General features: G+C 37.3%; 2 protein-coding genes across 4 annotated transcripts in view; one reads left to right on the top strand and one right to left on the bottom strand.

Moving 5' to 3' along the window:
* The first annotated feature begins 1,519 nt into the window (after positions 1 to 1,519).
* Positions 1,520 to 6,294, top strand: LOC146571215 (uncharacterized). Of its 3 annotated transcripts, none has more exons than XR_014893084.1 (5): positions 1,520 to 3,896; positions 4,279 to 4,356; positions 4,471 to 4,595; positions 5,076 to 5,185; positions 5,418 to 5,445. XR_014893084.1 is itself a non-coding variant. In XM_085280293.1 (5 exons), exons 1-5 carry the CDS (start codon positions 3,815 to 3,817, stop codon positions 5,604 to 5,606), a joined length of 606 nt encoding a protein of 201 aa, XP_085136419.1. In that variant the 5' UTR covers positions 1,520 to 3,814; the 3' UTR covers positions 5,607 to 6,294. The 3 variants fall into 3 exon arrangements, 1 of the variants encoding a protein (XP_085136419.1); XM_085280293.1 differs by lacking the exon at positions 4,279 to 4,356 and adding an exon at positions 4,871 to 4,970 and having other exon boundaries at positions 5,418 to 6,294; XR_014893083.1 differs by lacking the exon at positions 4,279 to 4,356.
* Positions 6,295 to 12,753: 6,459 nt separating this feature from the next.
* LOC146571214 (zinc finger SWIM domain-containing protein 6-like) overlaps positions 12,754 to 23,827 on the bottom strand; it is a 50,834-nt gene continuing 39,760 nt past the window's right edge. The window contains exons 10-14 of the mRNA XM_085280294.1: positions 23,215 to 23,350; positions 21,297 to 21,454; positions 19,376 to 19,539; positions 18,942 to 19,023; positions 12,754 to 17,160 (exon numbers count right to left, since the gene is read on the bottom strand). Coding sequence (XP_085136420.1) covers positions 16,295 to 17,160; positions 18,942 to 19,023; positions 19,376 to 19,539; positions 21,297 to 21,454; positions 23,215 to 23,350 — 1,406 coding nt within the window. The 3' untranslated portion in view covers positions 12,754 to 16,294. The remainder of the gene's footprint in view (positions 17,161 to 18,941; positions 19,024 to 19,375; positions 19,540 to 21,296; positions 21,455 to 23,214; positions 23,351 to 23,827) is intronic.

Here is a 23,827-nt window from a genome sequence, read left to right as displayed (position 1 = left end):
AATTAAGAAGCAGAAAGTTAGCGGCCATCCAGGTCTTTATGTCTTTAAGACATTCCTGCAGTTTAACTAATTGGTGTGTGTTATCTGGCTTCATGGATAGAAAGAGCTGGGTGTCATCTGCATAGAAGTGAAAATGTATGCTATGTCTTCTGATGATACTGCCTAAGGCATAGGTGTCAAACTCTGGCCCCGGGGCCACATTTGGCCCGCAGTGTAATTACATTTGGCCCGCGAAGCCATACCAAATTACTATTACAGCTGGCCTACTGGTATTATACAGCTAATATCTATATATATATATCGTTTAGTATTAAGCCTTGCTTGTTCCATATTCAGTTTTTCAGCAAAACTTGTTTGAGTCAATAAGAAAAGATTGATTCTTATATCTGAAGGAAGATTTTTTTTTCAATAAATATTAATGTTAGCCCGCAACATTGTTCCAGTTTTGAATTTTGGCCCACTGTGTATTTGAGTTTGACACCCCTGGCCTAAGGGAAGCATGTATAATGTAAACAGAATTGGTCCTGGCACTGAACCCTGTGGAACTCCATAGTTGACCTTAGCATGTGAAGAGGACTCTCCATTTACATGAACAAATTGGAGTCTATTAGATAGATATGATACAAACCACTGCAGTGCAGTACCTGTAATACCTACAACATGTTCTAATCGCTCTAATAGAACATTATGGTCAACAGTATCAAACGCTGCACTAAGGTCTAGCAGGACAAGCACAGAGATGAGTCCACTGTCAGAGGCCATAAGAAGATCATTTGTAACCTTCACTAAAGCTGTTTCTGTGCTGTGATGAGCTCTGAAACCTGACTGAAACTCTTCAAATAGTGTAATGTAATGTCCTTATTTATGTTGAATCTGTTTATGTGTTGCCTGAGTCATCTGATTATTTCATTATAGTGAAATAGTTTTAAAAAACAATGATTTCATGTTATTCCAAGTACTGCATGACAAGTGCAGGATAAAATGGATAGTTTTCAATGTTGTTGTACAGTGCTGTAATAGACTGTTGCACAATACAGGGCAAAGTGTGGTCTCAGTTTTCACTGCTTATCGGAGAGACATGCGACAGAAAGAATTCTAAGCTGAAATTTACGGGACAGTTTTGCAGTTGCCACAATGGTATTAGAGGTATATCGTCCTTTTTGTGAGCTTATAGGGGACTTTTAGTGGATTTTTTAAATATCAGATTTCACTGAGCATGGTGTACATGCAGTTGTTATGTCCCATTAGCCATAATTAAAGTTATTTCAGATAGCTTTAAGGTAAGATATTCATTATGGCTGCTATACAATAGGACTTCTGGGAGGAGATTTCAGTTTGAATTCAGATTTGGGCGGTTCTTTGGTAACACTTACTAAATTCCACCTTTATACTGGTTGACTGGTTGGAAAGCAGCTATAATGACTGTAATATGGGCTTATATGTTGCAGAATGTAGATGGGTAAATGCAGGAAGAGTAGTAAAACACAAAATCAAGAGCAGCATAGGTCAGCTGCACTGCAAAAAACAATTTTCAAGAAAGTAAAAAAAACCTTGTTTATGGACATTTTTTCTTATTTTTTGCCTAAAAAGAAAATATATTCTTAACAAGCAAGTTTTGGACAAGAAAATAAAGCTTATTCTAGGAAAATATGTCTAACTTTTCCTTAAAAGGATATTTCAGCTCATCTTGAGCTTTATTTACCAGTTACAAGGCATGACAATGGTTTGGTTGAATTTCCAGAATAAAAATAAGATTATTTTTCTCATTTCAAGAGTAAGGGCATTTAAACAGCTGCTCAGTTTAAGAAATGTATTTATTGACACTAAAGTTTAATATAATTGCTGTCAAGTTTGACACAATATGCAGTATATGAACAAAGGCAGGAACTAAAAGCACATGGTAAACATGAAATACAGGCCCATTTGAAAAACAGAAACAGCACAACTCATTCACTTTAGGCCATGTCAAACAGAATAATAGATCAGCATCAGTATATCTATACTATGGCAATGCTAAAATCGCATTCAACTGTCAGAATTTATAGGAAAACAACAACTTCATTTTAAAAATTGTCACAAAACTGTCCAAAACAATAACCTGAAAATACAGTTCATGCATGTAAAGCAGTGTACCTTTTATAAAACATATGTTGAGCTCACGTGTAGTCCAATTACATCACCCAGGTAATATTTCATGACCGCACATGTCATATCTTTGTGTGTGAAACTGTAATATGGAATGGAATCTCATATCATATCATTGTTGGCTGGCTTTCCACCACTGAATCAGTCCTGTATGCCCACATGTTACTCAGATTTCTGTTCACTGCTGATGAGGGTTCCCTCCTAGAACTGCAATTGAGATTGGTTGATTAATTGACTAGTTGCGGATAAGGAAATTAAATACAAGGTACACTGATAATTTCTAAAAAATTTTAATGTCAGAAATATACTGCATTTTATAATTTACTCTAAAATATGCATGTTTTCAAGCTGAGTTTAATAAATGGATATTCATTTAATGCTCATTGCTATTTGGCAGCTTAACTGTAGTTTAAAAGCCTTGAAAAATCCTCAAAAACCTAAAATGGGAAAGCTAAACTAAAGAACACAGGAAACATGGAAAATGTTGCAAAAACCTTACAACCTTGAACAAGGAACATAAGACATGAAAACATCAGGGAGGGAACACAGATGATAACACAGGAGAGAATACAGACGATCCGACAAAGAACACACTAAATATACACACACAAAAGGAAACGAGGAATTGGCAGACAGGCACGAAACACAGCTGACACTAATCAGATGAGAAGAGACCAGGAGGAGAATACACCGATGCAAGGCAGGGACTATCAAAGTAAAACAGGAATAAACACGAATATCGAACCAGGGACAATACACTGAAGACAAGGGAGGTACAGAGAACACCTAAACACTGGAAATAATTAACAAATAACTAGGAAACTAACTGACACAATGAATATTAATAAACACAAACAACCAAGGAGACTGCGGACCATGACAATTGGTTTATTTAAAACAAAAGTTTAAAAAAATACAAAATGTTGTTTTCTCTAGTAGAAGAAATTAAACACTATCAGAATGTTCTTTATAAATAGATAGCATTGTTGTGGATTATAAGGAATAAGCATTAACATATCTACTGTTAAGCTGTAAAAACAAGTAGACATCTAACATGAATATTTTATATGATTATTTTCAAAGATATTAAAGTATATAGTCAGTCTCACCTTACAGATTTTTGTGTCCTAATCGATCAGCTGCATCGTCCATTGGCAAGGTGGTCGGAGTGTGTTCGAAGAATGTGATACCAAAATTAGCTGTAAACACGATATTCTTTGACACATCCATCTATGCCACAATCTTCACGGAAATCTGGACTATGGCTATGTGCAGAATTAATATGACTCAGTAGGGATTTGAGGGTCAGACCCACAAAAACGATGTAGATAACACAGCGCCAAATCATTTTGTTTTACTGGTCTGTGAACTACTTTTCCCATAAAGTCAAGATAACCAGGATTATTCCATTATGGGGTAGGAATGGCTATCCTAATTCAGTGCCTTATAACAGCTGTAGTAAGTAACAGCACCCACACGTCAGTATTTACAGAACATAATCTAACTAAATAGTCAAATATTTAAATATATATCATTTTATAGGTATAAAAGAGCGAACTAAACCATTTCCGTACACAACCCCATACTCCTGAGTTGGTACAGCCCACCTTCCCGCCTCTAGCTCCGTGCCTAAGCGGTTGGATTGCAGGATTTTGGGGTCTGGGTGTAGATGCGATACAGTTGGTACAGTGTGAAGAAATTAAGGCACGCTATGGAAAAACTGGACGAAATAACAATTGCCAACCTGAAAGGTATGTGACTGTTTTGTTTTTTCTATGTTTTGTGTTCTGGTATGTTGCATGTTAAGTCGCTAGCATGGCAGGCTATACCCGGTTGTTAGCTTAGCTTAGCTGTGCGGTTAGCTTAGTTGCATTAGCATTTTTAAATATGCTAGTGCAGAAAGTTATGAAAGAATTCATGTCCAGTTATTAGTTTCAGTGTCTGTGAATTTATTCAACAAGTGTGCAAAGTGCCATAAGTTAATGCCAGTTTTACAGAAATTGTGGGAGTTTCAAATTTCTATTAGTGAAGTTATTTCATTATATACTTTAGCCCAGGAAGCAAAAAAAAAAAATACATTTATATGTATACATGCATTTAATTGATGTATCACAAATATATTACTTTTACCAGTCAATAGGAGGAAGGTAATTTAGAACCTGTGGAGCAGTGAGGAGGGAGAATAATGGAATAGAGTCATGGTTTTAAATGGTAAATATTAAATTATGTTTCCTATGTATCCTGTCTGTTACCCAAGCAAAGCTGTCAGCTGGCTTGCACATGAGGATAATGCAATGTAGTGATAATTGGAAACTCCTTTTGCAGAAGCAAATGTTGGAGAAGACCTGCTCTCATCACTTTCACGAGATGACATCAAAGATCTGTTTCCTGGTCCTGAACATTGCCTCAGGCGTCGGGCTCTATGGCTTGCAGTGCACAAATGTGAAGAAGTAAGTTCTGTCCTATCGCTGTGTGACAAAACTGAGAACACACCAGCTTGTTTTATGCAGTTTCAAATAATTCCACCAATACTCACTTAACAGATAGACAGTAGAATCTTCTTTAGTTTTGATTTAAATCAAGTGGCCTACCCATTTATTAAATATACATATTTTTTATTGTTCAACACTTTACTGATATTTTGTTGTACTATCTTTCATATTTAGAGACCTAAAGTTCGTGTGCAATTTTATGTGAAATTAGCCCTATGTACACTGTATTTTAGAACAAGACTGCTGCTGAAAAAACGCTAACAACTACTGGAGATGGTGACTTCTTCAGAGAGGAACCCAGCACTTACCTCCATCCAAAAACTTTGGATGGAGGTAATGCTACAGTATCTTGATTTGTCTACATTTATGCTTTGCAGATTACATTATTTGCAATGTTTAATGGTGTTGCCCTGTCTTATTTTTCTTTTTTCAAACCAGTGGAACATGCAGCAGCTGTGTTCAGAGCCCTTCCCATGCTTTTCCCTTCCAGCACAGTACCACCTAAGAAGCTGGGCATCTGTAGTGAGGCTTTTTTCCATGTCCTAAAGGTAAGGCTGCAATATTCTATGTGTATATATTGTTGAATTTTGCAGTTACTCATGTTTTCATTTTATATATTTTACTGTGGAGTCAGTCAAATATTCTTAAAGTTCAGATCCCCATAACATGTTGATGTTAATAAAACCTACAAAAAAAGTTGATCTATTTTAAACTGTAATGCAACTCAAAAATTGTGTTTCTTACAGTCTTGTTCTAATACTCTTTTTTTCTGTCATGTAGACTTCAGAAGACCCTGAAGGCTACCTGCGTCAGCGACCCCTGGCTTGTCCAGTTCTGCTTGTCTCTGAAGGCAACTGCATGATAGCTGTTGGAACCACACCGGTGAGCACTTTTGACCGGAAGGATCTTAATGAGGGACTGCTCTATCTGATGGCATATTACTATGCCCTCCACCTCACATATCCATAGTGCATTTCCACGCTGCTGTCTGTCTTGCAAACTGAAATACTCAAAGACTCCATCCATGACCGAGATTCAACCCCCTCTTACAAGAAGGCGCTTGGTGAGTGGAAGTCATTCATTGAGTGAGTCTCCCAGATGACAGACTCCATCTGCCTTGTTTATCAGACTCAGTGTTAGTCAGTGAGGTTGTTTTTTTTTTCTATAGAAAAGTTGTTCAAATGTAAAACACATGTTTGTTTGTGTGGTCGTTAAACTTGTTCTTCTAAAATGTTATGTAATATAGGATTTGAAATAGTGATTGTTTTAAGCTTCAGCAAAATTTATTTTTGATACCAGCCATGAGTGTGTTATACTGTTATTATTCATTTTAAGAGTATCTGGAATATGCACTTCTTATATTGGCCATGTTACACAGTACCCTGCTGAAATGTATAATTTTAGGCATGATTCTCCTGGAACAGACCTCAGTGAGTTACTGACCCATTGCTGTGTCAATAAAAGCGCAAAATCTAAGAGTGCTTTTGCTGTCTTAATTTAAGATGAATTCCCTTATTTTTAGTAGCTTTTTGAAGAGATGGTGTCTTATTCTCAGGAATTTTTGCTGATTATTGTTCTCAGAGTCGAAACATAATTCTTATAGTTAGCTCAATCAAGAAAGAAACAATTCAGTTTTAAGAAAATTTGTCCTATAGTAAGGTGTTTTTTTTAATGTGAAAAATCTAAATTACGGTGTAGAATCTTAAAGTAAGCAAATAATTCTTGAAAACAGCTTGTTCAAGAAAGCATAATACTCATTTTAGGTGCAGATTTTCTAAATATCAAAGTGTCTTTTACTTATAATAAGTCACATTTTCTTCAAATAAGCATACATTTTAGACAATTTTGTCTAGTTAAAAGGCATATGGCAGTTAGATTAATTTGCTAGTTTTAAGAATTCTAGTCAAGCAACTTTTGCTTACCCCATTGGCAGATTTTTTTGCTCAAAACAAGAAAAATTTGTCAGATTTAAGAATATTTGGCTTGTTTCAAGTATAGCTGTTTTTGCAGTGTGACCCGCAAAATTTTTTTGCAAAACTCGATTTCATAGAGATTTCAGACCGTGGCTTTTAGTCTTTTGATCCCAACTGCTGAAAAGAAAACCTTAAAATGTTTTCAGTTGTTATTTGTTGTGTATAGAATTTGGCATTAACTTAGCTTGTGATACCACTTGAAAATAATCATGAATAATGAAGATACCGCATCTATAAAGCCATTTACAAAAGCAAAACAAAAAAAAGAAAAAAAGGTCTCACTGATGATTCAATGTTTTTAAATTCCAAGCTGTGATATCATGAGAACTTTTTTTTCTGTCCCCATCACAGATGGATAATACAGAGTCAATAGCTTCACCAGTGTTGCAGCAGGAGTGAAATAACAGGCTGGTTCACACGGGATATGTGTGATTACGTGTGATAAGGTTTATCTGTGGTGCCAGTCACACAGATGGTGTTACAGAAATATGCTGTTGGCTGGTTATAGGATATGTTCTGATTGACACAGGAACAATTTTCTTGTGCTGAGTGGCCGAAAACAAATTGCCTCAAGTAGCAATAAAAGCATATAGGGCTAAATACACAGAGATACCTCATAAATATATGTGGCTATGCATTGATGTGTGACTGATGGACAGTCTGTGACTGTGTGACTGATGGCTGTGAGATTTTGGAGATGTAAGTGATGATGTCACAGGAGACTGAGGACAGTTAAAGAAGATAAAAAAGTAATTTTTCAAACAGCCCAAAGTACAATGAGGCTAATAACAGAAGTCCAAACAGTGAAATTAAACCAGGTGAAACCAGCAAACACAGGACAAACGCCAACAGAATAGAGATACAGAGTAATCACACACGAAACTGAAGTTTAATGGTGTACAGGTGACCTCAGTCACACACTATAAAGGAGGGGAAAATAATAAAGGAAGGAAAAATAGGGAAAGCCCCATGAGGAACTAACAGGAAAGGGAAAAAACATTTAATACACAACAAAGAGATTCAGAATTTACAACAAGGAACCATAAATAATAACAAAAACCACCAACAGGATCTCACTGAAAAAACTGGTAGTCTGTACTAATAGCCTGGTACTGAGTTTTTCTCTCTGTGAGCTTCAAAAGAAAAAACAAACAACCAAACTAAATTCAAGAAGAGGTCAAGTCATTTTTAGATAAGTGGTGGTGTTTTTAGGTGCAAAAAAACAAGCTGTGTGCTGTATTGCATGAATGGCTCTACCTGACTACAGTTTTCCCTGCTTTGCCTTGCTTTTCTGAGGTTACCACTGGAACACGCTCAACTTGGGAGTGACGCCACTCATATCTCTGACATCTGACTCCTGAGGCAAATGAAAAGTATCATTAGGGGTCCATTTGATGTTACACTTCTTTGACAGAGACGGAAAGTGTTCGTGTGACAATCTACCTGCTACTACAGCATCCGTCTTACATTATGGCATCACCACCTGGTTGGTGGCATTTTAAGTATGTGCTGTACTCTGAGTTTGTAGTAATATACTCAGGGCCCCGTTCTGTTAGCATAACTGCTAAAGGCATTCACTCATCCCTGTTTCAGTAAATCTGATAACTGTTTTGTTTGTTTGTTTGTTTGTTTGTTTTTTTTACACATTTCATGCTCCTTTTTTGTGATGTTTGCAATTGTCTTTTTTCTTTCTTTCTTTTTTTATGCAGGAGTTGTCTGATTTAGGACAAAGTAATAAATTTATTCTTGGCTAATGGTGTAGCAGTCAGCAAGTTATAGTGACAATGATACCGATTATGCCGTTTAGCTTCCTTTTTTTTAATACCACCTTCCTTTCTAGTTCAGAAATAAAGATTTTAAGGAGTTAGAAAGAACTCAATGGCTCATGTATAATCTTCTGTGGATATCCACAAAGAGCAGTAGTGGGCAATCATCTGATCACAGCATGTGACTTATTTTTAAATGATTATTTTAAAAATAAGTCTTGGGGGTGGCTGTAGCTCAGGAGGTAGAGCAGATCACCTACTGATCTGATCGGAAGTTTGGTGGTTCGATCCCTGGCTCCTCCAGTCTGCATGCCAAGTATCCTTGGGCAAGATACTAATCCCAAGTTGCTCTCTGATGCATCCATCGGAGTGTGAATGTTGTTAGAAAAGCACTCAGTTTACAGTCAGTGCTTGGGAGAATGGGTGTGAATGTGGCATGTTGTACACAGCGCTTTGAGTACTCCAGGAGAGTAGAAAAGCGCTATATAAGAATCTGTCCATTTACCATTTATGCTACACCAGATCTGATTGTTCCTCCACCCACTTTAACACCTGCTGACTATCAAGATTATAATGGGGATGGGGGTTGGGTTTTTTTTTTTTTTTTTTTTAATCTTCCCGATGCTTCATGCCCATGCTTGCTGCTGAAAAGACGGAGGAAGTGGAATCAGGAAAGGCTAAAATAACAAAATGAGCATTGCATGACGTTAAACTAGTTTCAAGAGAAACAATGAGTTCCTTCTGGTGATCATTCACTTGGAGGTTGTTTACTCGTTTGAGTAAACAAGTAAACACACGTTTGTTTCTTTGTTTATGAGGGGCTTGATATTACTGCAGTGTTGGTGAGTAGGTATCATCAGACTACTAAATGAGGATTTATTAAAAAATGATCAAGTTAATATATTCAAAGTAATTCAGAAAACATTCTCGTTTTCTTTAAATAACAAATGAGAATGAATTCCAGTCCAAAACTACACCGGACCAGAATAAGTTGAAGTTTGTTGAGAAACTTTCACCACATAATCATTAAATTAACTGAAGTCTGAAATGAGCAGATTGGAGGAGCGTTGCTGCCCAGGGAGCTTAAGATCAACGATTAAAAACAAACTGCAATCCAAGTAATCCATTATCTTCTGTGAGTCTCTCTTCACACAAAGATAAATAAAAACTCCTGAAGTCATCTTCTCACACATGTCAATCTATTTTTCTTCTCTGACTTTTCTCAGTTCTATTTTTTCTTTTTTTAAATATCTCAATCAATCTCAATAAAAAGCTATGAAGATTTTTTAATCTAATAATTCGCATTATCTAAATGTGTATTTTTACTCTGATCATGCTGAAGCCTCATTCTATATTATTTAATTCTTTAAAATTCTTTAAAAACTGTGATTATGTTAAAAGATGCTTTACTACAGCCTTGGGTCAGAGGCCAAAATAGATGTAAATAATGGAGGGAAGTGCTTCCATGTTTCTTTGAGGGTTTTTTTTTTGCACATTCAGAAGATAAATAACACTTGTATAAAGAAAGATTCTTGGGAGACATACCCGAGATGGCTTGGTAAGCTTTAATATGATGCAAACTAACACTTTACCATCAGGGTATAACAAAAAATCTGGTCAACTCAAGGCTTATCAGTCTGTCTAGCTATGAAGCTATGAGCCATTTCACCTGTTATGATCCAAAGGAAAGTGACAATAGGTGCACTGGAGAGACAACAACAAACTAAGCGCCCAAAAAGGAAGATTTTTGCAGGTGATGGCCACAGCCCATTGTTCTCTGTTCTCCCCCCTGACTTATTTTTCTCTATTTTTGCCACTGCTAGTGTTCTTGTCACTATTGGTGGCAGAGATAGGTACGATGAGGGAGTTATTACAAGAGGAGATCTGGACAAGGCCATAGAGGGGCATCATCCCCACAGGATGTGTGAGGAGGACCAGGAATGAACAGGAAGAGTACTACTGCTTCACTACTGTTAAATTACTTTGGTCATTTTGTTTATTCTACTTGCACTGCTCTGTCAATACATTGCTGTGCTAATATGACATAAAGCACTTTAACATTCCATTTGCACATGTACATTTTCAGGTTTTAATTTAAAATTTCCCATTTTTAATTTAAATTTACTTCTTGTTCATAATGTTTTGCACAGTCAATGAGCAGTTCAGGACACATTTCACAGTGTGTTGTATTGTATGGCTATGCATGTGACAAATAAGGAATCTTGAATCTACCCTAAAAAATGACCTCCATTCTACTCATGTGTGATTTTCTTACCAGACAGACATAGTAAAACAGTTTTTAAACTGCCAGGGGTTTAACTGTCAATGCCCAACACCTATCCTTAGCTGAGAGCATGACTGGGCCCAATGGTAGAACCTAATTAACTTTGGTTACTCAAGTACAGGCTTCAATGTACTTATACTATGTTATGCCACTTCCTACTTCAGCTCCACTGTATTTTGAATCTAAATATTTTACTTTATGAATCATAACTTTTTTTTTTAAAAAAAAGCTGGGTCATTACTTTGTAGTCTTTACTGTATAAATTTAGTGATATATAATATTTTTATGAATTCAGACAAAATAATGTAATTAATTTTATTCTATATAATTAGTGCTTTTACTTTAAAATGCTTAATTATTAAAACTTTTTTATTATTACATAAATAAGATTAAGGGATCTTATATATATAATTAATAATAAAAGGGTTTTCTTTCACCACTTTGTAAAATAGTTTTTCAGTGATGCTTAAATGACTGCGTAGTACCGCTTTTCACAAAGTCTGCATCTGAGAGCTCAAATGTATTACATTTATTTTAATTCAACATGGTATTGGCAGATGGAACAGGAAGTCTTGGTATCTACTGGCTCCACCACAAGCCTCAAAAAATTGCCCATTGCCCCCAGAAACTATGTCAGCAGGTTGGCTTGGCAGGTGAATTGATAACTCCTGGCTGAGTTAAACTAATCAAATAAACAAACCATTTAATGCAATTGGTAAAACAAAATCTTGTGGAAGTCAGTCAAAAGTAGGAAAATATTTTTTCTATCATTATCTTTTTTTTTTATGTCTTGTAGTTATGTATTACTAATTAACAACTTAATGGACAATAAAAAGAGGAAGTAATGAATCTCACTAAATGAAAAATTAATTATTTAATACTTTACTTGTAAAGAGATTTACAGAGAGAAAAGAGCAACTCGCAACAAAAATGTTATTTAAAAAAAACAATTTTAGATTCACAAATAAAAACTGTGATTTTTACGGAGAAATCTATAGGCCTTTGACCTTTGACTAAAGTCAAATTAAGAATGCAGATTATTTTCTGACATTTAATGATGAGCTCCTTCGTTTCAATTCAATTTCCTTTTCCTATTAGCTTCGGGATTCATTGTTGGATTAGCTTCATCATATAGCAGTTCTGTAAATTTTTGGTCCCTGGAGAAAAAGCTGTACTAACTACAAGTTAGTGCTAACATGAATTACACTAGCATCACTGCATGAAGCGCCAGCTTTTTTTTAGGCTTATGTTTGCTTGTGAATATATAGCATCCCAGCAGTACCAGCTAGCTAGCTAGCATTTTTGGTAAGCTAATGTGCTTGTCACAAATAAAGCTCGAAGCAGTTCAAACTTTTAGAACCACTACCGAGCCCTGTTACATTTATACAGTAAGATCAGTGGCTGCCACCTACAGCGTTTAATATAATGATTAAAATGCTGCTGTACACACGGTCATCAGTCCACATTAGCACATAACTTTCTGATTTGGTTCGTCGCAGCAGATGGCTGCCCCTCCATGGGCCTGGTTCTGCTGGAGATCTTCTTGTTGGTTTTTGCCCTATATTAAAGTGCCTCGAGGAAACTGTTGTTATGAATTGGTGTTGTATAATTTAGCGTTCAAAAAATTGAGAGAGGATTATTAAAATGATAGCTGACAGTTCTGCCGTTCCTGTATTTTACGGTTTTCTGTTTTAGCAATCACCTTGTGCAGAATTTAACTAAAGCTTTCAGCAGCACCAGTTTAAAAGTTGCAATATTATTTTTTAGCAATCCCATGTCTTAGGATAGCTACAAACTAAAAAGGGTTTCCAATCTACTTTCCTGATAAAGTCAAAATGACACTACTAACATACTACGGCATCTTATGTTACAAATTGGTATTACACCAAAGTACAGCCCAGCTCAACTTAAGTTGGTATCTCTTTAACACAATACATAGATCTTTTGGAAATAAACAGGAGTATTTCTTTACATTCTGAAGATAGCGATAGTGGCTGATTATAAGCCATTTTAAATAAAAATCAATTTATTTTAAATACATTTAAAAAAAAATTACAATATGTACCTTAAAAGCAATAATAAACACAAAGACATTTTCCTCTCAAAAATCTAATTTAATTAAAGCAAAGTGTTGATTCATTAACAACTTTATAAAACAGTGATTTAGTTACATAAATAAATCGATCAGTGTATCAAATCTTAGTTTTAACTTCATGAGCATGTTGACATGGTTGCACAATCATTTACCTAATATAATAAATAAAAGGGCACATCATTCATTTCTAAACAAAAGAGCTACTAGTAGACCTCTAAGAGACGACACTGAAGAAGATGAGATGAGCTTTTCAAGCACAGAATACAGAGCCAGTTCAGCTACAAATCAAAGACACTAAAAGGCCATCATCATGGTCAGTTTGCGTATGAAAAGAGTTTGGTAGTTAGAACTCCCATTTGGTTATTTTAAAGCATTAAGACAAGGCAAGAAAGAAGGCTGTTCTTGTGTGAGGAATTCTAGAGAAATGAAGTTAAAGAGGAAGAGACAATAACATTACAATTAAATAAATTTTTTAAAAATGAAGTGGAACAGTCAAGACCTGTTGTACAGAGCAACTTTCTGTCCTGCACAAAGTCAAGAAGTGAGAAAAGGCATGGACTTCAAAAAAAAAAAAGAAAAAAAAAAGCTTCATTTTGTGAGCAAATCACTGCAGAAGGTGGAATGAGGCAGACTTGACCACAATGAGAGAACAGCAGCAGTTGGCAGCTGTATGTTGCTGCCGCTCTGCCTCCTTCAATGACTTGTAAAACCCCTCAGTACACTTCTGTGCTCTGGATAATACCCACTCTGCACGTCCACTTCCTGCCGGCCACTTTCTGCAGTTCATTTCATGTCTGCAGAGCCCAAACAGGGCCCGTAATGCAATGCCAGGCCAACGTTTAGAAGTCCCTCTGATATGTTTTGTTTTTCGCTTGTTTCCAAAATTACTGCAGCTTCAAGTATTGTGTCTTACATAGAATATTCTGTCATAAATTAGTTAACATATACATTTTTTCAATATTCAGACATATACTTTCATATATACACAGGACAATAAAATGCTTTTGTTCTTTTTTCTGCCTTTTTTTTTTTGTTTGTTTGTTTGTTTCTGTTTTTTTTGTTTTGTTTTGTTTTGTGTTTTTTGAGAAATCCCTGAGAATATACATAGTTTCCACGAGGATAAGAACTGCGATGGTTTGTCGTCGTGCTATCGTGGCAAATGTGTCCGTCAAATAAGCATACTGAACGTTTGCGACAACACTGCAAAGCCAAAACAACCAGCCTGGAAATGGCAGCGAAATGAATTTTGACGGTGGATTTAGAGCCTTTCTTGAGCAGATGGGTGAGGAGGCCTGGGGGGAAGAGTAAAGCTGGATCCTTTAAAAGAGGTACTCGTCACTTCAAATGGTCCATTTGGTTTAAAGCCATTTGTCTTCTCTTTGAGGCTGTGAGCATTAGCCGAGGAAAGCAGGAGCAGTGCAAGGCAGACATTTTGCCACTGGACAATACAGGAAATACACAGCGTAAAACCCTCTCACGTTTGTATGTAATGGAAAACAAAATCTTCAAACAAAGTGACAGTTTTGCAAACTAAATACATAGTTTTTGGGGTTTTTTTTGACACATCAATACCAGGGGCCAGATGTATAAACAGTGTGTACAACACTCCCACAGATAAAGTGATGTTTAAAAAGTCTGGTCTATTAAAGGTACCCTGTGGAGTTTTCTTAGAAATGAAGGCAAGTGTTTCTTCCCCCATACAACATCGCAAAATCATTACACTTTATACATTTACGCTTGTTAGTAAGTGGTCTTATTATTTGCTGCCTTTGAAAGATAACTGCCAAGTTTGTTGGTGTGTTGACACAAAAAATTCTGTGAGCTACATTTAAAAACAAAAAAAATCTGCTGCATAATGATAACAGTGGTCAGCGGGGTAACTTCTAAACATCAGAAAGCAGCAAAAAATAAATAAATAAAAATGTTTGGTATTGGTGAACAGTCCAAGATTTTCAGTGTCTATACTGTTAAGACACCAAAAAGCAACAGATTTACATTTCATTTGAGCTGCATACTTGTTTTTTTATGCCATCATAAACCAGAATCATTTGAAAGTGCTTTAACCTCCTAGGACCTGGCGTCCACATATGTGGACATCACATTTTGGGTTATTTAGACCAAAATATTCAATTTTGCTCTACATGGGCCTGACATCCACTTACGAGGACATTATACTACTACTGTTCTATCAAAATTTTAAACGAATATCCTCATATGTGGCTCTTATTTTTCTTTTTTAAAAAAAAAGGTAAAAAAAAAAAAAATCTGGTAATTCTTTGTTTTTACATTCATCGGGCCCCAATATGCACAAATATCAAAGAGAAATGAAAAATGCATGTCGTGGAAGAGTTCGTGTCTTCGGAGGTTAAGGAAAAGACCATACAACGTTCGAGAAATAACTCTACCATTATCATACACTTGTTGTCAGTGGGAAGGAAGAACTCCCTGAACAGACTGAACAGGAACTCTAAAATGTAATTCCTGCTTATCTTTTAAACATTTAATAAGAATTATGGTTTGGCGCTACAATATCACAAATTGGTGGAGCGGTACCTATAACTTTGTGATTATATTGCAGTTCAAAGTAATACATTTAATTAGAGATCCAATTACTTAATCTATCCGTGGATCAACAGAAAATAATAGTTGGCAACTATTTAAATAATTAAAACCATTTCCAAAAGAATACTGTCAAATAAGAAAAATTTTTGCTTTTCTGTGTCTCTACTATGATGATGCCACACTGACTCCAGAATGTGGTGATGAGTGGCCATTAAAGGTAGATTCCTTCCTCTGGTTCTCGAAGGCTAAATATAATCACTAGCAGATAAAGTTTTTGGGCATTACTCTTGCTGCAGTTATGACTATGGTTGTAGCTACTGCTACTGGGGTGAAGATGATTTACAAGTTACATGTCTGATTAAAGCCCCAATGGGAACGTCTGTATTTACAGTACTGTCTTGGCCGACATCACAATTGTATGCGTTATAAGAGCAACTATCTTGGAACGAACATGGTCACAGTATAGCCATTAGCTATCCACCAGTAGCAACTAACTCTACATTCAGAATTATTTATGTGACAAAAGACTCAGTGCATTTGTATATCTATTTATGGTGAAATAAGCTGGATAAGGACAGAACCGGTATGAAAAGCCTCAAATCTCCCAAACAAAAAAGTGTGTACACTCTGTTTTAGTCTTGGCCCCGGGTGTTGCGGATATGGTTTACAGTCTTTTTTTCCCCTCCAAATTTTAAACTTTACTCTAAAACCTTTTGGGCCAGATTCTAGTGTTGGCTACCCAACACTAGAATCTGTGTGTGATCATGCTCGGTAACGTTTTAACGTCACAGTCTTAAATATTTGCCTTGAGGAAATTGTGTTATCCATCAGACCCAGCAGTCCTAAAGCACAGAAATAAGATTCACATGTAAGTTGTTTTAGGTGGATTTTCACTTCAAGTTAGAAAGGATTTAAAAAAAGGAGACAACAAACAAAACAACAACAACAAAAATACAATTTGGTCATATGATCGTCTTTTAACCAAATCTCTCTCGAACAAGCATCATGAGCTTCTTCTTGCCCTTGTATATCTGTTTTAGGTTGTCTATGAACTGTGTGAACTGGATGTGTCCGTCGTGTGCCATGAGAAATGTTTCTCTGGCTTTGCTGAGGAACTCGATGAACTCGCTGTAGTGGCGTGGGCTGATGTGCGTCAGCCGAGAGTGCGTTGTGTTGATGTAGGCCCCGATTGTGGCGTCCAGTAGCTGCCTGAGTGGAGTTTTGTCCAGAGACATCAGCTTTCCAGAGTTTCTGCGACTGTGTAGTGCCACCATGCCACCTGGTGTTGTTAGAGTGCACCGGCGTAAAATGTCCGACAAGACAGTGGCACACTTCACACTCTTCACCACTAGAGGGATGACGGCTGCCAGTTCGTTTTTACCCAGGGAGTGGCTGAGAGCACATGCCCAGAGCACATCATTAATGGCCGGGTGTGTGTCTTGGTTGTAGCTTAGGTTCAGGTGAGTCATGGCTAACGTTGCTAGTTTGTAGGCCCTTGCTGGATAACCGCGGTGCTCCATGTAGCGTGCTATTGTAAACAGCTGTGTGTAGTTCATTCCAGTGGCAGCTGCATCCAGTACAATCTTATAGGCTGTTTCAAAGGCATTGTGGTCCTTTTCACAGAGTGTCAAAGCTGAGAGGGCACAGTTTTGGGGGTCCTTCATGGCACACTGCAGGGCTAAGGTGCGGGCAGAGTTGGCCAGGTTCTCCTGCTGATGGCAGTCCAGATGCAGGCGGACAATAGTGCTGTTGGACATGACAGTGCTAGCCACAACACTGGTTGCTTCAGTGGGGGTAAAGAGGGTGAACCAGTTCTGCATGATGCTGTCCAGAGCAAACACGCCTAGAAAGACAGAAAAAGAAATCTTAGCTTGACAGTTAAGAGGTTTTTAAAGTGAAGCTTTCAATCGCAAATGTCACTAAGTATGCTCTACATTTACCACATTTCCCGATGAAAGTCTAGTACCGAAAGCGTGTGAAGTGTAAATCATAAGACAGGAGATCTAGTGATGCTGAAAACTGAAACATCATTATCCTTCCATGCAAAAACCTTGAACGAATCCAAGCAGAAATAAAAAGGCAATCTAAAATGACTATTATATTTTGAACCTTTCAAAACCACCGTACATATTTTATTTAACAAAACATGCAATACAGTTCTGATCTGGCCTTGTAAATGAAAATCATTAATTAAAACAGCTTATTACATTGTAATTGGACAGTTTGTTGCTAATTCCTCTGACATTATATGATTTGGCCCCCACTCCACACCAGGCTGGCATTTTCTCAATGAATCCATTCAAAGTCCGCTCACAGAAACAGGGTCCCCTTGTCACTCCCCTGCATTCACAAGAGATCATCTGGAAGGAGGGTTTTCCTCTGTAGAGCTCCCTCCCCCTGGACTTAGCTTCCTGTCCACTTCAGGGAAATCAGCCACTGGGTTTCAGTATTCAAGGCCAAACATAAGGCCCACTTAATCAGCCAACAGCCCACAATCTCCCATAATTACTGACCTTCCAGTCATTCCATCTCCCTTGCAGAGAGCTTTCCAAAACCCACTTATGAAGTCTGACCTGCTGTTTCGCAAAAGTCCCTAAATCTCTAAGCATTCACAGGCACAAACATCTTTACAATCTATTTGTAGCTAACTGTTTGCTATTCCCTTCCCACAACAGGGCACAGCAGGCCTGTCGAGCTTTTTCTACACATGTATGAGTAGACTCTGTGGTGCAATAGAAAGACAAACTGAACTGCATTGTACTTTATACAAAATTTAACCACAAGCACAGCAGCAGTGTAAGAACTGAAATAAACAGTGTGCTTAAAGAAGCAGTCCGTTTATTGCTGGTTACTCATGATAACAGCATAACATAAATGACACTCTTCTCCAACTTCATGTCTTGGACTCCTGTTTTAAGTCCACGCTTTAAGGCCAATCCTCCCTGAAGCCAACTCTCTTCTAATTGGCTGTTCCTTCCAAACATAATTTTAGTTTAATTATTAGACAGTGTAGACTGTGTTATTGTATGTTAAAGTATTCAGATACAACCTAACCTGTTACTTTTTAAGTTGCGTAACCGATTAAATGTTATTGCATGACCAAGATTTGCGCTGATTCTGTCTCATAGATGGCAGGGGAACAAACATAGATATATATAAATCTTATAAAGTTTGTATCTGTCTTGTGTGAAACTTGTATGAAAAGCATACAAGAGTGAAAACTGATATAAGATCCCTTGAAAAATTATACAAATGAAACTTGTATGTTTTGGATACTTACTAAAACAATATATGAAAGTAATGAGAAAGTGGCCACTTTCATGAGAAAATCATATAAGCCTTATATGATTCACTATATGAAGTAGGCCACATCTTATGCAAGTCTTTTGTAAGTTTTTACTATTTCTTTTCCATATGGGACTGCTGCAATGCTCTCACTCTTAAACCTGTGCATGGCACATATAAGAGGTTTTATCCCAAAATTTCACCATTAGATGATATTAATATGCAGGTTATAATATGCAGAAACACAATTTATATAAAAAGACACCATTGACACCTCTGACACAATTAGCACTGTAAAGAGGGTGTGTGTCACGATTTCCTCTGGTATGAAAAACTCACCGACTTCAGTAGCACAGGTGACAAGCCAGCGCACCATCTCTCTCCGACGCCAGTTCAGTGTAGACAGGGTCATCCTCATCACCTTTACGAAACACAAAATTAAAGTCTGTACAGTGTGTGTGTGTGTATGTGTTCCTGTCTAGCTATCTTTGTGAGGACCGAAATCTGCATTTTACTATACTTGTGAGAACCAACAGTCACTTGTGAGGACACACAACCCGGTCCTCACAAATTTGAAGGCATTTTTGAGGCTCAAAATGTGGTTTTAGTGTCAGGGTTACAATTAGGTTATGGTTAGGTTTAGGGTAAGGGTTAGGGTTAGGCATTCATTTTTAATGGTTAGGGTTAGGGGCTAGGGAAAGCATTATGTGTGTGTGTGTGTGTGTGTGTGTGTGTGTGTGTGTGTGTGTGTGTGTGTGTGTGTGTTTCTTTACCTGAAGGCCCAGCTCCAGGGAAACCTTGAGCAGCGTGAGGTCAGGCAGGCTGTCCATGAGAGTGGCAATTTTGAAGGCATCCTGGGCCAGTTTAAAGATGTGGGAGGAGGAGTGGATGTTCTTCTGGATCGACTCTAACACAGTTTCTAGCTTGCGAGCATCACCTGGTAACACATCAAACAAAGCAAATGGAGAAAATACAGAATGTCACCAGGCAGGCCCTCTAATAATACCTGGGTAGTTTTCAATTACCTTCTTCTGCCAAGCTCATCCAGTGCCACATCATTATAACTTTATATATTTCTGGTAACGTTCCTGAACAAACATTTCAACATTCCCACTTCACACAGCAGCTGCTCCGGTGTGCAAAGTTCTTTACTGAATAAATGCCTTCAAGCAAGACTTGCAGTATTTGAACATTTATTGCCTGTTCAACACTATGTTTCTGTTTTTCATGTGCTTTGATCACACATTTCCAAAAGATATTTAAAGTAAAATCTTAATTAATGTAAATGGGTGAACACAGCAGAAAGTGTAACCTGAATTGTGTACTGTTTGCACGCAGCTCAGTTTGACACAATTATCCTTCTAACAACTATTTAAGGTGACAGACTTTTTGCACCTTCTTTCCATGTGGTGTGTTGAAAAGGCTAAAAACACTTTCCCTTCAGATGTAATCAGGAACTACATTATTTTGAGGGTACTCTAGCTCTTACATGTTCTGGGTACCTGCAGGTTTTTTTCCAAAATAGTTTCTCTCGCTTGCCATAGGTAGCAAATTTTACTTTAGTCTTGTATGTGGTCGCACACGTCAGAAAACATTAAATACCTCTAAACTAAAGGCGAGATTGCTCTGTCAGGAGGCTGTTCAGTTTTTTTTGAGAAGTCTAAGTTGACACCATCAGCCTGAGAAGATGCAGCATCTCCTCAGCTCACTGTGCCTTCAATCCAATTTCCTGTTTATCCTGGTTGAGGCTGTTCTAATTTAATTCATTTTATCATTGAAAATAATTCCCACATACTGTGGGGAAGTACTTAAATTGGTGATAAGCAGCATAAAGGATATTACCATCAGAGCGATATTAGGGCTGTCACGGTATCAGATTTTCACTTCACAGTTTATTGTGGGGAAAAAAAGGTTGCCATCGTTTCCATGGTATCAGTTTTTAGATTTTAAACGTTTCATCTTTTTCTTCCCATTCCTTCTGTCTTCTACACAATCATCTTCTTTAGTCTTTATTGTTTCCTGCCTTTGTGTTTAGATGTTTGGTTTGGTTTTGGTTACTTCCTGTTTTACTTTGAAGGCTGGTTGGTCTTTTGTTGCTGTTTTACTTTTGCTTGTGTTCTTTTTCCCCTGTTCTGATTATTGGCCCTGCCCTCAGTGCTTTTCTATGTTTCAGTGTTTTCACCTATCTGATTACCATACCCTCCCTTTGCGCGCACACTTTCTCAAAATCAGACATTTCTTCTCCCTCATTCCATATGCGTCAAGTGGCCCCTTTTGTTTTACTTATTGGTTTTGGGTCACTTTGGGATTTTTTTGACAGTCAATAAAGTCTTTCCTTTTGCTGTTTAACCTGTATTTGTGTGTTGCATGATGAATAAACATCACCCCAAAGCCTACAGGTGGATGCTGGGGTGGTGTAGGGGTGTGTTTGATGGAGCCATCTACCTGAACTCTACAATAAATAGTAGTAGTAATTTCCCCTATATTGCAGCACTGTGAAATAAAAGATAATATTTTTCATATGTGCATTACTGACAGTATTGATGTTTCATTTTTAAATCTGATGGTTATCATGAATATCAGGTATTTCTATCTTGCCATGTGATCTGTTTTCTGTATATATATAATTCTGTTTGATCACAAAACACCTCAAAATGCACTTTTCCAATCTTGAGTCAATGTACGTTTGTGTACCTTTAGCAGCAGTGAGCATCGTGGAGGCCAGTTCACACTGTTGAGTCTCTATGTGGCTTAGAGTGAACCAGCGAGGGTATCGGTTGGGCACCACCGACACTATGTGGTGAGGCCGAGACAAGTCACTAGAGGGGTTTGTGGACTCCAGGACCGGCAACCTGAGAGCAGATGGAAAAAAATTATATTAGTTCTTTATTAGACAGGAAGAGATGTGACCTCTCAGAAGAACACTTCATGGAGGTAAACAAGTTATCAGAGTGTAATGTTTCCCTTACAGGATCAATCAATAGTTTTTCAGTGCGTGTCCGCACACCTGAGCTCAGGTGGATCTTTGCCTCAGGCTATGAGCACTGAGGAAAGGATGGATTTAAAAATAACTTTTCCTTTTCAGCCAAACCACAGAGATGTTCTACCGGATATAGCTGATGTACTTTTATAATCATCTTTTGTTTTTAGGTCTGGGGGGGAAAAAAAAAGTCTGATCGATTTACATAATATAAAAATCAGAGAAGTTTAATTTAAACAAGACGAAATAAAGGTTCCCGTGGTGGTCTAGAAGCAAACCAACAGTGTGTATTTATTATTCACACATTTTTCTAAAACTCCTCCTCAGCATTCTTGAATTATTCAGTGAATATTCCAGCAAAAGGAGGTTTTATCATTAAACAGTGTCCCAGATAACTCCTCAGTCTGCCTCTCTTCTTTTTCCATCTCTAAATCATGAACCAGTGGAGACTTAAAGCGGGCAGAGAGGCAGGTTATATTAGGAGGTGGTGTTAAAATTCCAGCCTTAATCGGTCTTTATGTAAATGCACATTTTCCTTCTCTCTTTCAGGCATGCAGACTAAAACTGATCCTCTGTAGTGAACGTCTAGAGGATGATTTGGATGATGGACTGTCATCATTAACCCCCCCAACTTCCTTCCTTCCAACATGAAGGAAGTCTGAATGAAAATGATCGCCTGAAAATGTTAGCTTAGCGCCACTATTTGCATGTTTTTTTTTAGTTTCTCAGCCATTTCGTCTTGCCTAATCTAGACGTCTATTTTTTACTATGAGTTCTAGATAAAATATTTTTTGTTTAGTTTTTGCTAGCTTCATTTCCTCAAGAGATTTTGCCTTTTGTTGGCCTGTCATTTTAAATAATGTATGATTCAAGTTTCTGCAGTAATTCTGTAGGTAATAACCACAAACCTTTCTAAAGTTACACTTCAACCGGATGTACACTTTCTTATGTGCAGGCACATGCTGCACAAGTATACATGGTGGCTACTAACGTAGGCTTAATATAGAAATATGAATCATGTATTGTAATTTCTATGACTTCCTCAGTTAAATAAAGGTGACGTTGACTTACTGCATCAGCCTGTGGTACAAAAATACCATTTTGTACACAAGACAGCCCTTATAACACAACACGCCCTAGTTCAGCTTCAGTTGATACAGCTTCAATACAATACACAGATTTTTTTTTTTTTTTAATTTAAATTTCTTTTAGGTCACTTTGGTGGTTTGTTCACATTCTGTTAACAGCTTCAGGAACTTACAATAAGTACCTTTATCACTGATGTTATACAAGTACAAAAGGTACTATATCAGTGGTGGATACTAGTATTCTGTCCTTTTTAAAAAAAATCATGTTTTCAATGGTTGTTGTACTGCCATTGAAATCACACATGAGTATTTTTCCATACAGGATATTTAGAATTACGTCCTAAGACAATATAGTTTGGAGGTGGGGAAAAATAAAAGACAGGCGATAAAGGAAATTACCTTGAACTGTCACCTTGTCTATCCATTCAAAAACAAGCAACTGGAAAGTGAAACATCCTGTTTTCAGAATGTTGTTGGTTTTGTTTTTATGTTTTCTCATGTCTATATTTAAACTACATTTAAATATAGACAGCATGTAACTCACCTCATAGCCCTCAGTGCAATTCTATATGCCAGTTCAGCATCGTGAGGTAGCAGGGAGGTGAACAGAAACTTGGCAAAAGTGTGCATGGGGACACTCTCTCTGTAGAGTATTTCCCCCAGACCACTGTAAGGACCAGCTGGAAGAAACAAGAAAGACATGGATCAGTTCAGTCTGTACAGAGTCGACGTGAATACAGATGAGTGCAGAGAAGAGCTTCATATATGACTGGGTGGTAACCCTATGTACCAGATTGTTTCCCAGCCTGACGTTAACAAGTTTGATAGTGCTGATTAAACCCACAAAGCAAAGTCGAAGTGTGTGAGTCAGCTCTGTATCAGAGGGTTGATCACTGTGTTGGTGAAACAGAAAGCAGAAACGTTTTGCTTTTAAACTGTGCAAGAGGACATCCTGAAACATGTCAATATGCATGTAGTTCTAAAGAAAATGAAACAGCTTCTAGGAAAAGCTTTCAAGTGCTGGTGTGGTGGCACAAAAAGGGCTTATTTAGTATAATCGCTTCTATTAAATTCAATATTGGTTTTCTCTAAGACAATAATTCAGTTAAATTAAAGAAGTTATTGGATTTAATTGAAATGCTGGGCTCATTCTCAAT

Source organism: Mchenga conophoros, linkage group LG7 (assembly GCF_057382185.1).
Source record: "Mchenga conophoros isolate Kocher_MC1m ecotype Shallow Benthic linkage group LG7, M_conophoros_male_GT1.1, whole genome shotgun sequence".
Lineage (NCBI taxonomy): Eukaryota > Metazoa > Chordata > Actinopteri > Cichliformes > Cichlidae > Mchenga > Mchenga conophoros.
This window is presented reverse-complemented; position numbering and strand designations above follow the sequence as displayed.

Bases quoted from the DNA above. Each gene is read 5' to 3' on its own strand.
- LOC146571215 (XM_085280293.1), top strand. From the start codon at position 3,815: ATGCGATACAGTTGGTACAGTGTGAAGAAATTAAGGCACGCTATGGAA. The intron at 3,897-4,470 runs GTATGTGACTGT...CTCCTTTTGCAG, and splicing joins AACAATTGCCAACCTGAAAG to AAGCAAATGTTGGAGAAGAC. The intron at 4,596-4,870 runs GTAAGTTCTGTC...ACTGTATTTTAG, and splicing joins CAGTGCACAAATGTGAAGAA to AACAAGACTGCTGCTGAAAA.